This window comes from Rousettus aegyptiacus, unplaced genomic scaffold (assembly GCF_014176215.1).
Source record: "Rousettus aegyptiacus isolate mRouAeg1 unplaced genomic scaffold, mRouAeg1.p scaffold_m13_p_8, whole genome shotgun sequence".
Lineage (NCBI taxonomy): Eukaryota > Metazoa > Chordata > Mammalia > Chiroptera > Pteropodidae > Rousettus > Rousettus aegyptiacus.
This window is the reverse complement of record NW_023416311.1, coordinates 69,607,783-69,622,534: the sequence shown is the minus strand read 5'-3', so window position 1 is coordinate 69,622,534 and position 14,752 is coordinate 69,607,783. Positions and strand designations below refer to the sequence as shown.

The window sequence follows — 14,752 nt, the reverse complement described above, 5'->3', positions numbered from 1 at the left end:
CCGCCCTTCTCGCTTAAGTCGGAGAACAGAGGCTCGGAACGGGTGCGTCGCGTTTTTGCTGGAGTCGGTCGTTTTAGAAGTATCCCTTTCCTGTCGCGAGTTGCGTGGAGTCAGCTCGCGGGTCTCTGAGACTCGAGAACTTGAGAACGTCTTTGGGTCCGGGGAATTGATCGGCGGCCGTAACCATGGTGAGGAGGATGCCCTCCGGCGCTTGCGATCTAAGGCGTCTCAGTTGGTGGGGCCTGGGGTTCCCGAGAGCCGCTGGGCGCTTGGGCTGGGGGTGAGGCGTGGTAGGCGGAAGCGAGGTACTCCTGAAGGGAATGAGGGTAAACTCGGAGGGATCGGCTCCGTGGAGTGAAGAAAACTGCGCACTGGGGATATGTTAGACATGGGGTATTTGTCGCAGCACAGGCTTTGGAGCGAATTTCTTCGTTTCGCTACACGTTGCGTGGCCATTGGTACCAGAGTTTAGCAATAACCTTATGTTGCAGGCTTTAATCCCGCCGCCACCTCATTTTACTGTTGAGTAAACAGAAGGCATGCCTTGCCACGCCAAGCAGCTGACGATGAATTGCGTAGGCGGGCTTACATCCCAGATCTGATTGCCAGATCCTTTCTGCACATCTCTAATCTTTGTTTCTATGTAAAACAGCACTCAACATTTCTTATGTTCGCTGCAAAATTTTTTGTGATAGCAGTTGAAAACATCACAACTGATACGTAATGCCTTGTTACTTAACACTATTCTCTGTACTGGAGTTGGTTTTGTATCATTAATTTTTGAGGTCTTAAGATACTGGTGGGCTGAGGCCGTGTTTAAACAAAATTTAAGGGCATTTGAAAAGCAAAAGGATATCCCATACATTGCAGGTGAAATGCAAAATAGTACAACCACATTGGAAAACAGTTGGCTTATGTCCACACAAAAAGTTAAGTGTGTAGGTTTATTCACTAAAAACTGGTCAATGGGTAAACAGTGGTTTATACATATAATGGAATATTACTTGTTAGTAAAAAGGAATGAAGTCCTGATACATACAACATGGGGAATCTCAACAATGATGTTATTGAAAAACTAGATTACTGATGTTCAGAAAAACAGGAAATCCTGAATCAGATCATCCCTTTTGTGGTTGTGGATTTTGAACAGTTGCCTTCAGTGAACAGTAACTTTCACTGAGATTATAGATGTTGATCCTGATGCTTATCATCCAGGGTCAAAATTTAACTTACATCTTGAATAGGCTTAATACTTATTTAAGTTATTTAAGCAAGAGAACATTTGGGTGACATAGGGTCTTCTGTACTTAATATGCTGCTGAAAAGAAATTGTTTCTTGCGTTATAGCCACAAAACGAGTATATTGAGTTACACCGTAAGCGCTATGGATATCGTTTGGATTACCATGAGAAAAAGAGAAAGAAGGAAGGTCGAGAAGCTCATGAGCGTTCAAAGAAGGCAAAAAAGATGATTGGTCTCAAAGCTAAGCTCTACCATAAACAGCGCCATGCTGAGAAGATACAAATGAAAAAGACGTAAGTGATCATTTATTTGTATCAAGTTACCATATTTTGAGTGATAGTTCTTTAAAATTATCTTGAATCTTTTTCTTTCTTGGTAGTATCAAGATGCATGAAAAGAGAAACACCAAACAAAAGAATGATGAAAAGACTCCACAAGGAGCAGTACCTGCATATCTGCTGGACAGGGAGGGACAGTCCCGAGCCAAAGTACTTTCTAATATGATTAAACAAAAACGAAAAGAGAAAGCGGTAAGCAATAAAAATTAAAGTATTTTTCCATTTTGTTCAGGAGAATTACTTATTTCAAATTTGAGGTTCTTTGTTTCTTTGGTTTAATTAGAAACATGAAGTTAACTACTATTCCCACTTAGATGTTGAAGTTTTAATACACTTCATTTTGATGTTTAAGTAATAAACTTTGTTTTCTCATCAACCAGCATTTTAGCATTTGACATGTTTTTTGAAAATCAGAATGCCAAATACCTTTAGTTTTTAAAAAAATTATTTAAAAACAAAGTAAGCAGTGAATCTCAAATTTAGTCCTTTTATGGCTTCCCATTCTTGACAATTCCTAATGCTGTATACTGTTACAGAGAAGGAAACAACTGCTGCTTGTTTATGCTGCCCTGCAGTGCCAAAATTGGTTAAGAAGTAGAATAGTGGAAAACACTCTAAGTGATTACATAAAAATTCAGTTCTTAAAAAAAATACTTCTAGATAGCCCTGGTGCCAAATTAGGTTAAATTCTGCTAAAAACAAGAGAAAAAGGTGTAGATATTTTTAAACACTTGCAGATAGATTGATAGAAATCCAAGTAGCAGAATATGTGGTAACTATATTTTTAAAACTTAGTCTTAAAATTTGATTTTTAAATTTTCACTTCTTGTTTTTTGGTAATTATCCAAAATTAGAATGGTATAACTTTAGCACCAGAAGAAACTTTAGAGATTATCTAGTTAAACCCTCCTCATTTTACAAAGAGACTAAAGTCATGGAGGTATGTAACCATTCTTCATGGTCACATATCTATGAAACAGTAGAGCTGCTTCTAGAATTTATGTCTTAGTAATTTTCAGAATTCTATACTGTACCTTGCACTGCGTTGTTTTCATAAAATTTGCATTCTATGGAAGTACAAATATCTGGTGATTGTCTTAATAATATAAAAATTCATTTGAGGTAGAAATACAAAGATATATTAAAGAAGTAGAGACAGTCTTCCAATTTTATACTATTTTCTACTTAGTAGTAAGCACACATACTACCTAGAGAAGGCACTGCCTTATTACAGGTGGTGTTATTCAACCATAACAAGACATTAAGATTTTTAGCTAAAGCAAAACTTTTTATTTAATATATGCTATATAAACTTAACTAGTTCTAGTTATTTGGGGGATTATAAGAAGACAGCACAGACTTTTAGAAAATTGAGCTAAAATCTTGGTTAAGGAAAAGTGAATCTACTACTTTGTACAAATGAAACATATTTGACTTTTTGTTCTCATTATCTTTTACTAACTGTATAAATTTTAACTATGGTCTATTTTTAGGGAAAGTGGGAAGTCCCTCTGCCCAAAGTTCGTGCTCAGGGGGAAACAGAGGTATTAAAAGTTATTCGAACAGGAAAGAGAAAGAAGAAAGCATGGAAGAGGATGGTTACTAAAGTCTGCTTTGTTGGAGATGGCTTTACTCGAAAACCACCTAAATATGAAAGATTCATTAGGCCAATGGTAAGTCCCTAGTAAGAGAGCAGTGATTTACATATTAGTTCCTGTATTAAACTGGATTAAGTACATTGCAATTTCCTGAAATTCCTAAAATTGATATGAAAAACAGGTTGAAAGATGTTTTTAGGCTATTTTTAAGTTATTGGTAGGGATTGCTTAGCACCTTTTCTTGTCTTACAGCTTCATAAGAGATTTGAGATGAAAGAATTTTCATTACATTGTCAGTGCATCTTAACTTTTAAACATGACATATTAGAATGTTTTTTCCACATGAAGTCATTCATTACTCATTCAATAAGTGATCTGTATGCTGACACCTGTCTCAGAACAGAAAACTTGAGTTTTTTCAATAGTCAATTCTAGTTTAGTAAGACAAGTATCGTAATGCTTTTGAAAACAATCAGTATGCAATCATTGAAAAAGAATTTAATATATAAGTGGGACTTTCTATTAACAACAGTGATGGTTAAAACCAATCATCTCCCCCACCCCTGAAGATAAACATTTTTACAAAATCCTTTAAACAATTACTCTCCCAACTGGATATCCCGCCAGCTTAGAGAAACAAATCAGAGAAAAGAAAGTTGGCAGGGCTACTCTAGATCTCAACCCGAATAATTTTTAATGGATTCAAATGTGAAACAGCCTGTGAATAACGTTCTATTGGAACACAGCCATGCCCAGTCACCTACATATTGTCTGTGGCTATTTTCTGCCACAGAGTTTGAGTAATTGCAATCAAGACCATATGGACTGCAAAGCCTGAAATGTTCAGTATCAGGTCATTTACAGAAAATGTTCACCCATCCCTGTATTACATCATGGGCTCCCCTTGTTTTCATTTCATATTCTTAATTTTATAAATATATTTTGTTAACCTTATCAGTTTTACAGGGAGAGAATGTACCTGTCAGGCTGTTCTAGGCTTTCTGTAGCTTGGCAAATATACTTCTTATTGTGAATTAATCAGATGGCATTCTGAATGGTGTTTCTTACCCAATCAATTAATGAGTCCTGTACTAAGAACTTTAATATTATTTGTCCCCTACCTCTATATAGGTAAAAATCAAATGTAAGAGATTGCAAAGTGTTGTGGGTTCTAAAGTACTACACTCCTAAGACCATATCTAGGTGACTCTGGGTGACTGGTCTCTTGTAACAGAGACCTCTCTGGGCTCTATTTAGTTCTTGACCAGTGTTAATTAACATCAATGCTGACAGCCCATCCACTTTTTCATCATGGAAGTTAGATGAGTTATATACAGACTCAGAATCAGGATGCTTACGTTTGATTCTATCCACATACCATTAACGTGGGAACAAGTCGTTTAACCTGCCAATCCTTATTTTATCATTAAAAAAAAAACAGGGTAGTTGATTTATCCTGTAACTATCAGGCTTTTAATCTATAAAATTAATTGTATTTTTATTTGAGGCCTTAAGATTTGACATTAAATTCATGGTCTTTTGTTTTTTCCTTTTTTTGGATACTTAAGAAAGATAAGTGAAAAGGATTATTACTTATATTAACATTTTGGATTCAAACATTCTTGTGTTTGACTTACTAGGGCTTACGTTTCAAGAAGGCCCATGTAACACATCCTGAACTGAAAGCCACCTTTTGCCTGCCAATACTTGGTGTAAAGAAAAATCCCTCATCCCCACTTTATACAACTCTGGGTGTTATTACCAAAGGTACTGTCATTGAAGTGAATGTGAGCGAGTTGGGCCTTGTGACACAAGGAGGCAAGGTTATTTGGGGTAAGTAAATTTTTTATATGGGGATGCTACTCTTATAATCCTAAAAATAAAATTTTCAAGTTGACATAAAGTAATGCAGAAGCGCTAGATAAGTTAAAACTTGATGTAAATCAGATTTAACTCTTTAGGAAGAAGACTTTTTGTAGAAGATGTCATGAATATAATTCTTTTTAATTTACCTTATTGGATTCAATTACATAAGATGTATTACATTGCTAGATTTATTTTGATGCTGTTATTTTAAAAGGCATTAATTATGAAAGAAGATCCAAAGATGTAACTAAAAAACATTGGAATATAATAAATTAATCACGAGTGGGAGAAAGAAATTATACTGAAATAGCCAAGCTATTGCAGTAATAATTAAAAACATAGCAATTAAAAATTCTTTTTTCCTCATTTTCTTATTTATTTGGTTTTACTGCCCAGGTATTTCTAAACTTTAATATTCTTTGAAAAGGAAGACTATGGTCTGTGATTTTTTAAAGTGGTAAATTAGAAATATTTGGGGCAAATGTTACTTCCTTTGAATTTAATTTTTATTAGCTAACATCTTTTTTTCATCTTGTTTCCTTAGGAAAATATGCCCAGGTTACCAACAATCCTGAAAATGATGGATGCATAAATGCAGTCTTACTGGTTTGACAGTAGTTTCATACAAGTAACTCCTTATAATTATTGAAGACTATGCACCAATCAGGAAAACTGCCTTTACCTGTGATGTTTCTGAGTACTACCAAACAGGTTATGTGTCTGTACTCATTGAACTATTTATTTTATTGTGAAGAACATTAAAATGGCCCAGTTTTATAAATTGGTCTTTATTTTGGGATCTGTTTAACATTTAGATGTTCATGAAATTGAATAATTAAAAAGCAGTTATAGAAATATCCTACTTTATCAGTATCTGTATTAATAAGTAAGTATTCAGCAATGCTAATTTGTCATTACTGGAAAAGCCCATGTAGTTGAAAACACCTTTAATTAAGGGTTAGTGCACACTTATATATGGGGCCTAGGTTATGAAACTTTGTCACATCTAAAATCTTCCTGAACTCTTCCACCTCATTAATCCTAAGAAATGTATATTAACACACAGTAACATTTGTTAAGTTTATAAAAGTATTCACATTAAAAGTATATGAGAAAAGGCACAATACACTAATTAGAATTCTGAAGAACTCACTTAGATAAATCTTTTAACCTCAATAAATAATCCTTAACTTCAGACAGTAAATCATTGAGTTAGTATTTTAAACATTTATAGTAATACCTACTCATATGTAGTAATACCTACTTGGAACTATTTTCTACTTGAAACATGAAAAAAAGTACCAAAATGTTTTTACTTTTAGCATTTTATATATTCTGAACTTAGGATAGTATATTTATATTTTTAGAATAGTGAAAGTTTATTTAAATAATTCCAGGTAAATAGTTTTAAAAGACCGCAGTTAATGCCCTCAAAGAGAAATATATTTGTAGTTACATAATATAAAAGGTCATGTTTTAGAGTTGTAACTAGGTCAAAGCACTTTTGTGATATGAATTATATATTTGTGGCTTTGAGATTTAGGGTGTCTATATATTACATTAATCTAAAATATTGTTTTAAATTGTTTATTTTTTAAAGTCTGTCTTGAAGATACAACCAATATGATTAATTGTGCCTTTAACAAAATCATTTAATATTTAAACAAATTCAATATCTAAACACGTCTTCATCAATGAAATTAGGGAAAAGGGAAAGAATCTCAAAACACAGACCAGGAAACAATCACAAAATATAGGTTTAATTACTACTTTTAAACTTTAAAAAAAAACTATCAAGAAAACAAACATGAGCACTTTGGTAAAACTTACTATTCTGAATAATGTACTACCGTTTCTAAGTTCTATAAACAGTAGACGTTTTAGAACACAGACACTTGGGAAAACAAAGGCTACTCCCTTGGGAATGACTACCCACTATGATACAATTACTTTAGGATGACAGAAGCTGAACCTCTCTTACAATTAGAGTTTAACAAATGATTTTGTCACTAATAGAAATGGGGAACGTGTGAATGATTTAAGTTTTGGAAAGTGAAAGCAAAAAATTGACTAAAGGTGCTGATACCACAGAACTGAGGTTTGCTTATTTTTTGGAACCAAAATAAGCAAATTAACTATTTTGTAAAAGGAAAGCTTGACATTAAGTATGCAAACAAGCATAACTAATCACACCCGTGAAACACTGGATAACACTTTAAACACCATATTGCTGTTAGTGGACATACAAGGCAGAAATGTATTTCCTAAATACTGTTACACAGATGAGCAATGTTAGTATAAATTCTTTATTTACATTAAGATGTTTCAGTTTGCTGGTGTGACCAAATTTTAGAAGGTAATCCCTAAGGTAAAGCAGAACATAAGAGCAGATATTAGATACTAGGTAAAGATTTAATTTGATGCAATCATAAAAACCTTCGATATTTTTCTCAAGTCACTGAAACAATTTTAGATATTGTTCTGGTGGTCAGCTAAAAGTGAACCATTAGTCAGTAGTAACTGTTATCCTTACCATAATAATTCTGTGTACTTAAGGGAAACACCGTGAATATAGACACATTTTAAGCAGTAGATGACTGACATCTGTCATGCTATTTGATTTTATAAAAAATCATAATAGACCCTCTCACCTTTAAGTTATAGAGGAGCTTTATAATAAATTCTTAAATATACCTATTTGTGATGTCTAGCAATTGAATAAATTTAACTTGAAAGTACAACTAAAATTTTACTACTAACTGATTCTTTATATTACATAAGGAAATATATATGTATTTACACAAACTGTAGTGAACTCCCTTCTCCACAAATTAGACTTCTGAACAGGAAAAAAGAAAAACAGTTCACAAAGGACTACAGAATGTGACTGGACACTCAACAGTAGCTAGTTGAAGTCAGATTTCAGTTCTCTAATTCTGAAAGTTTTTCTAATGCCTTGCAAAAACTACACATTTTATTTATATTCTTTACTGAGGATAAATTTTGTGATAAATTCTATACTGAGTATAGAATTCATTTACTGAAAATAAACATGTTACTGAATGTGAAAGTTAGGTTTTTCCATGTGACCTAACTTTCTCCCCTACTGTCTATTAATGTCAAAATAACATTTTTGTCATAATACATAACAATTTTTCATGTGTGAACAAAAATTTTGAAACTGCTTATAAAATGCACTTCTTGTTAAAAAGTAAACCAAACAGGTTTAACAAGTATATCTGTTAGTCTCCAGTGATCGAATATGAATAACTAAATATTGTTTTGTAAAGTCAGCAACTATATTCACACACTGAGTTGTCAGTGAGCTTAATCTTATTAAACTACACCATTTTAAAGAAAGTATTTTAAAGAAAACGATAAACAATCCAAGTAAAAAAGTAAAATATCTAAGTGTTAGATTTTTATCTATTTTAAGAAATTAAAAATGGAAAGGTTAAGAATTTACTAAATTTTAATCTTTATTTCCCTATTTGTGGTATTAACAAAAGTTTCTCACAAAATGTATAAAACAGCATAAACGTTTGATAGATACTAGTTATTACTCATACTTTTTCTTTCACTTATTTAGTATTTTCTGAGAAAACAAATGACCAAAGTGCTTTAATTTTCATTTAGCATGAAATATACTGGCTTACCTCTGACCAACAACTAAAGAAAATTTGGGGATACAAGTACTCAAAAATTTTACATCAATAGGAGGGTTTGCTATTTTGCCTGCTTAAAGATTTTAACTCAACTTACATCTTCCTAAAACACTAACATCCCAAAATGAAATTTAATGACATCACCTAACTACTGAAAAACCTTTAACATCAATCCTTAGTACCTCAATGACACAAAGTCATAACACATTTTTCCATGTAAGGACCAAGCTTGTTTTAAAAACAATCCAAATGGTCTCAAAGCATTCTCTAATTAAGTGCAAATCTGAGTCTACGTAATACTTCCAAAGAGTATGATTGTTTTGAGATTCTCTTTGGATTCTAAGAATAACCAGTTTGTTCATCTCTAAATAAATTACAAAAATTAACAACTGAGGTTTTTCCTAGGCAAAGACTTTTTTGCTATGGCGACACAATGAAAATACACAGACAGGCTGGCTTGTAACCTGTCCTCACAGAACAAACCCAAGAGTGTGCAAGACCAAGAAAGGGACAACTAGAGCCTCCAATAATGATTGAAGCTCTTGTAAACTGCAGCTCCTAGGGCAGTTTTATTTCTGCCATCTATGTCTAAGATTGTGGAGCACAGTTTCATACCTACCCAAAAATGGATGGCAAGGGCATAAGCTGGTTGGCAGACAGGCAGGAAGATCTTTTGACAGGAATCACTCCACAATTTACAGAAGTGGATGAAAGCTGAGGGGAATAAAAATAAGATTCTAGAAAAGAGGGCAGTGTCAGGATTAATGAACAGTCTTAGGAAGGGTTCTCATACTTCTGAAGTATACATGTTAACTAGGTGAGGACAAAAGTATATAGCCCCCAGCTTCAAATGAAATTTTAAATAGTTATATTAGTACTTACATGCCAGAGTTAAATCCCTAGCAGTAATGTTTATAACAGGTATTATAAAGAGTGAGTTGGAAACAGTTTCTGCCTTTCCACAGGCATTGAAGTCAAAGGAAGAAATGCATCTATACAGCTATGAATTAAGAGGCCAAAATACCCTCATAAACCTTTGACCATAAATTTCTGTATCTGTGCTCTCATATAGTTGAAGTTTTATTCTAATTTACTGACATTTTTGTTTAGGCATGCCTACATTTTAAAAAATGGTGATTAAATAAGCTAAAACTTCTAGAACCCTCACCAAGTTTACTACTAAAACCTTTAGTATAAAAGATTCCTGTGTTCCCTACAAGTAATGGAAAGCTTACTACTTTTGGCTTCTTAACTTACATTTCCTGAAATATTAATGGTCAGATGTCCCCAACCGCTAAAGAAAATATAGTATGATCTGGTTTCCCAAAATTGAAACATGGTTAATAAAAGTAAAAAGCTGTATTTACACAAAATAGCCTGGAAAATTAAAAACAATGAATCCTAGAGGTCCTAAGGGAAAGGGAAAAACTGCATCATAAATAAGCTCAAATTCAAATTTTGGAATTTTTGTCCTGTGCCCCATGCTATTTATTACCATATTTTAAAAACAACAATTATGTTACAAAGAAGAGGATTTATCATCTGTGTTTCTTCATTCAGGTCAGCTTGGCTTTCTTCTTAGCAGGTCCTTTATGCCCTTTGGCCTTTCTTCTTAAATTCCGCCTGTCTACGACAGGCACTTCCACTTCTATTTCCTCAGAACTGCTATCCACAGTTTTTTCTGTTGATTGTGTAAACTGATCCAGTTGCTCAGAAGATGCTTCAGATTGCTCCTCAGACTGGTTCTTCTGTCCTGCATTTTGTGAAAATGGCACATCTTCAAGTTCAACCTCTATCAAAGAACTCTGAGGAAGAGCTGTAGATGTTTCCTGGGGCTCGGATACCCCCTCCTCACCCTGGTCTTCCAATGAGGAAGTAGTGTTGGGTGATAAATTTTCAGAGATTGATTCTTCAGAAAATTCAGCTATCACAGAGTTTGGAAAACCACTGTCAGATCGTTCTTCATTTGGGATGGTAGCAACACTGTCTGAACTCCCAAAATGTGTCTTCTTTCTTGAAACTAATGGCAGTTTCTCTTCAGTGTGCCCTTTTTCATCAGATGGACCTTCGTCTAGCAACATTTCTGAGTCAGTTATATGTGAGGTCTAAAAGGAAAAAACCTGGTGAACAAACTCTTGCAATATAGTTCTTAAGTTATTCTCACATTAATACGCAATGACAACTGCATTTTAAAGAATTCAGTATTCATAACTTGTTAATCATGTCCCTCTTCTGAATACAACTCAATTTTTTCAAAATTGCCTTAAGTGATAATCTGAATACATTAAGTTCTTGCTTTAAAGATACGATAATAATTTTTCCTCAAAAATTATTTTTAAAGACATTTTAAACTTCAGATTCTTTGAAAACCGTAAATCAGCGCATAAACATTTTACTTTCTTGCAGTTACTGGAGCCATAACCAAGAGTCTTTTGGGACTTGACACCACCACCCCTGCTTGCTTTAACGATGGCTGTATTAGATGATAGGTGAGGGCAATGGTCATTTTATTCATTTATATATGTGAGACACTAAAGAAATAATGCTATCCAATAGCTTTTTAGCCTTACATTGAAAGAATCAAAAAAAATTAAATTTTTTTCAAATATTCAAGTTTTCTCACCAATCTGTAAAATTAAAATGAGTGTGTGAGCAATAGGTATTCAAATATTTGGTAAATAATGTTTTTTTCATTTTTCTAAGTATTTTTCTAAACCTACAAAGTAAAACTCACTTTGTTATCATAAATCAGAGAAGACTGAATAAGGTTACAAAGATTTATGGAATATTACTGTTTGCTTCATCTTACAATACCAAATCTAGTATAAAATATAATTTTCCTAAAGGACTATACATGTTAAGGTGGAGGAAAAAAATATATATATATATTACACTGCCCCTGCCATGTCACCAACACTGGAACACTTTAACTAGGAAAAAAAATAGGTTATTTCCCCCTTACCTTATCCAGTACAACAGCCTCAGGGGGTTTTGAAGATTCTACCACCAGCGGAACAAGATTCGTAGAGTCTTCACTGGAATTAAAAGACTGCAATTTTAATTCTTCATCTAAAACTTCACTAGTAGAGTCTTCCTCTTCAGTTATAAGTGGGGTCTTAAGAGTATCATCCATTATCTCACCATTCATAGGCTCTAATTCAGATTCCTACACCATCAGGGGGAAAAAAAATAAGTCAGGACACAATTACAAACTAACTTCTTATTTGTCATGCAAGGTGGCTCAAGGTGGATCCATTCTCAGTCCCTACCTGTCATGCACCAGGAATCAAGATAAATTCTACCACATAATAGGGCATGGGTTAAGGAATAGTCTTGCTGGGGAAAAGGAAAAACTTATGAGGCAGAACCAGTAAAACAATCCATAGGTACCCCCAAATTCCCTGTTCTCATGGAGAGAGGACAGGACCAGGATGTGCTGTGGACACAGTAAGGGTCTGAGATTCAATAACGAGACCCTGCCCACTTCTTGCTCTTCCTTCTGGGGCAATCACGGGTGGAACCTTTTCAGTAAAAAGGCACCAAAGAGAGTCTAGATTTGGTGCCACCTCTTTACAGAACACCAGTGATTCAGCATTAGGAATCTTTGGGGCCTGTGGGAAGTTAGTTTACTTTGCCAGGGGGAAGAAACACTACCAGTGCTGCGGGAAGCTGAGTTTGGGTACAGCTTCTTGCCAGGAGAAGAGCACCCAATCTCAGTCATCCAAGGGTCATTTTTGAACAACTCTGCTTTTTACATCACTATTAAAACATGGAAAAGCGATCTGGTAACACAAACCCTCCAATTTCTGAAACTCTTTTTCCAATGTTTGTCAATTTACAAGACTTCTAATCAATGTCTAATATTTCTAATTAATTCTAGTGCCATTCTAATAATTAGAGGGCATTTTATTACCATTTTAAAAATTAGAAAACTGATGCACTCAGTGTTCAAAAATAGATTTGGCTGGATATACAGAACCCCTAAAATTACATAGAAAAATTTTCCACAGGGAAACCGAAATCAGAGACTTAGAAAAATTAATCTGGCAAGACAGTATACAGAATAGATTGCACACAGAAGGTAAGTATAATAAAACTCATAAAAGGATTAACTAAAGTAGGAGAAATGTTAAAGCAAAGGAAATCAGAAAGATATAGCAAAAGCTCAAAAAAAACAGAATTTGGTAACTAAAAATGAGAGGCAACAGAAGAGAGAAACTCAGTCCTGCAAGTTTCAGTTTTGGGAACAGAATGAAAGATAAAACAGGAAAAAAGACTCAATACAGAAGTGATAACAAAGAATAGAAATTATGTTGAATTTAAGGTGATAAAAGACATCTATCTAAATAGAAATATTCAGAAGAAAAGTAATATTATGGGACTAAAATTGGATCAATATTGAAAGTCTAGTTATTAGTCATCCTTATAGAGATGACTGTTGAACCATTAGATTGGATGAGTCAAAAGAGAGAGTGTATTGGGGGGGGAGCAAGGGAGGGGGAGGTTGATGGGGTAAAAGGGGTCAAACATGTGGTGACAATAAGAAATTTAAATATGGGCAGTGAACATACAAGCAATATATGTATGCCTGTTCAATTATACACCTAAAATTTACTAGATTTCGTTAACCAATGTTGCCATAATAAAAATTATTTTAAAAAAAATAAAAATAAAATGTAATTAAAAAAAAAGAAAGTGTGAACCATAGAGCAGAAAGTCAAGAACTGAGTCTTTTCGAATGTACACAAATAAAAGGAAAAAAAGCAAAAACTGGAATAGTCAAAAAATAAAACCAAAACAGAACTTAAGAGAGCAGAAACCCAAGAAATCGAAATATGGTAGTGTTATAAAGTCGAGACTAGAGCATCTTGAGGAAGAGAGAGTAGTTAATCTAGGTAAGGAAATCCACTGGGAATCAAAGTGTCACTGGTGACTTAACGATAATAGTATGTGCTTGAGGTACTGCTGGAAAAATGAAAACTGGTTATATGGAGTATGTACAGTATAATATTAAGTTTTTCAAAAAGAAAAAAATTATATATCCCTATAAACATCTAGGTGCACATAAATCCCTTTATTAAATATGTGCTTTGCTTTCCCAAATGTCTACAATAAAAAACTGCCATTTAAAAATACAGTTCCACGATCCCATATGATCTTGGAAGCTAAGCAGGGTCAGGCCTGGTCAGTACTTGGATGGGAGACCACCTAGGAAGACCAGGTGCCATAGGCGTAAAAAATATAAAAAAATAAGGGATTATAAACTGACAAGGTCCTTCCAATCTGTGAGGTCAACCAAGGGTTACCTTGCCTAAAAAATTTTAAATAATAAAAATACAGTTTCAAATAGAGAAAGATAAATTGGTATAAGAAAATAAAATTGATAATGTAGTTTTAAGCACATATGAAAGAAATAAGGAATCTGGAGAGAGGAAAAGATTAAAGATATTAAAGAAAAAGAAGAGAACAGGGAAATAATAGAGAAGAAAAAAGGGGATAGAGACAAATACTTGAGGAGCTACAGAAATTAAGCCAGATAGAGTTTACTTAGTCACAAAGGATTTTCCTATTTGTTTTTCGTTTTAAAAAAATTTTTAGTCAATAGATGATTGACTAAAGAAGCTACGGTACATATATACAATGGAATATTACTCAGCTATGAGATGAAATACTGCCATTTGCAACAACATGGATGGACCTTGAAATAATCATACTAAGCGAAATAAGCCAGACAGAAAAGGTTGAAAATCACATAATATCACATATGTGGGATATAAACCTAAAAGCAACAAATGAACAGGACAAACAGAGACTCATGGACATGGACAATGGACTAGTGGTTACCAGAAGGGAGGGGGGAGGGGGAAAATAAAAAAATAAAATATTAAAGAAATTATGTATATATAGTATAAAAAAAAAACAAAACAAACTGGCATTTTAAAAAAAATTTAGTTACTTTTTCCAGGATTTGTAATCAACTGTAGTGAGATTATATATATATATATACATTTTTTTTTTTTTTTCTAGATAACTCATTCCTATC

The 14,752-nt window shown here is 33.7% G+C and overlaps 2 protein-coding genes across 11 annotated transcripts in view; one reads left to right on the top strand and one right to left on the bottom strand.

Annotated features, from left to right (window-relative positions):
* The first annotated feature begins 39 nt into the window (after positions 1–39).
* Positions 40–5,903, top strand: NSA2 (NSA2 ribosome biogenesis factor). The gene is made up of 6 exons (XM_016136448.2): positions 40–188; positions 1,348–1,535; positions 1,622–1,772; positions 3,074–3,253; positions 4,819–5,011; positions 5,589–5,903. Exons 1-6 carry the CDS (start codon positions 186–188, stop codon positions 5,654–5,656), a joined length of 783 nt encoding a protein of 260 aa, XP_015991934.1. The 5' UTR covers positions 40–185; the 3' UTR covers positions 5,657–5,903.
* A 641-nt stretch (positions 5,904–6,544) lies between these two features.
* The window catches only part of FAM169A (family with sequence similarity 169 member A), a 107,640-nt gene continuing 99,432 nt past the window's right edge, over positions 6,545–14,752 (bottom strand). For all 10 annotated transcript variants that reach the window (XM_016136443.2, XM_036226092.1, XM_016136438.2 and 7 more), the window contains 2 exons: positions 11,672–11,875; positions 6,545–10,814 (listed from right to left, as the gene is read on the bottom strand). In XM_016136443.2, coding sequence (XP_015991929.2) covers positions 10,266–10,814; positions 11,672–11,875 — 753 coding nt within the window. In that variant the 3' untranslated portion in view covers positions 6,545–10,265. The remainder of the gene's footprint in view (positions 10,815–11,671; positions 11,876–14,752) is intronic.

What these genes read in the sequence shown, in the direction of transcription:
- NSA2 (XM_016136448.2), top strand. An exon ending in AAAAACGAAAAGAGAAAGCG is followed by an intron (nt 1,773 to 3,073) that starts GTAAGCAATAAA and finishes GTCTATTTTTAG; the next exon opens with GGAAAGTGGGAAGTCCCTCT. An exon ending in AGGAGGCAAGGTTATTTGGG is followed by an intron (nt 5,012 to 5,588) that starts GTAAGTAAATTT and finishes TTGTTTCCTTAG; the next exon opens with GAAAATATGCCCAGGTTACC.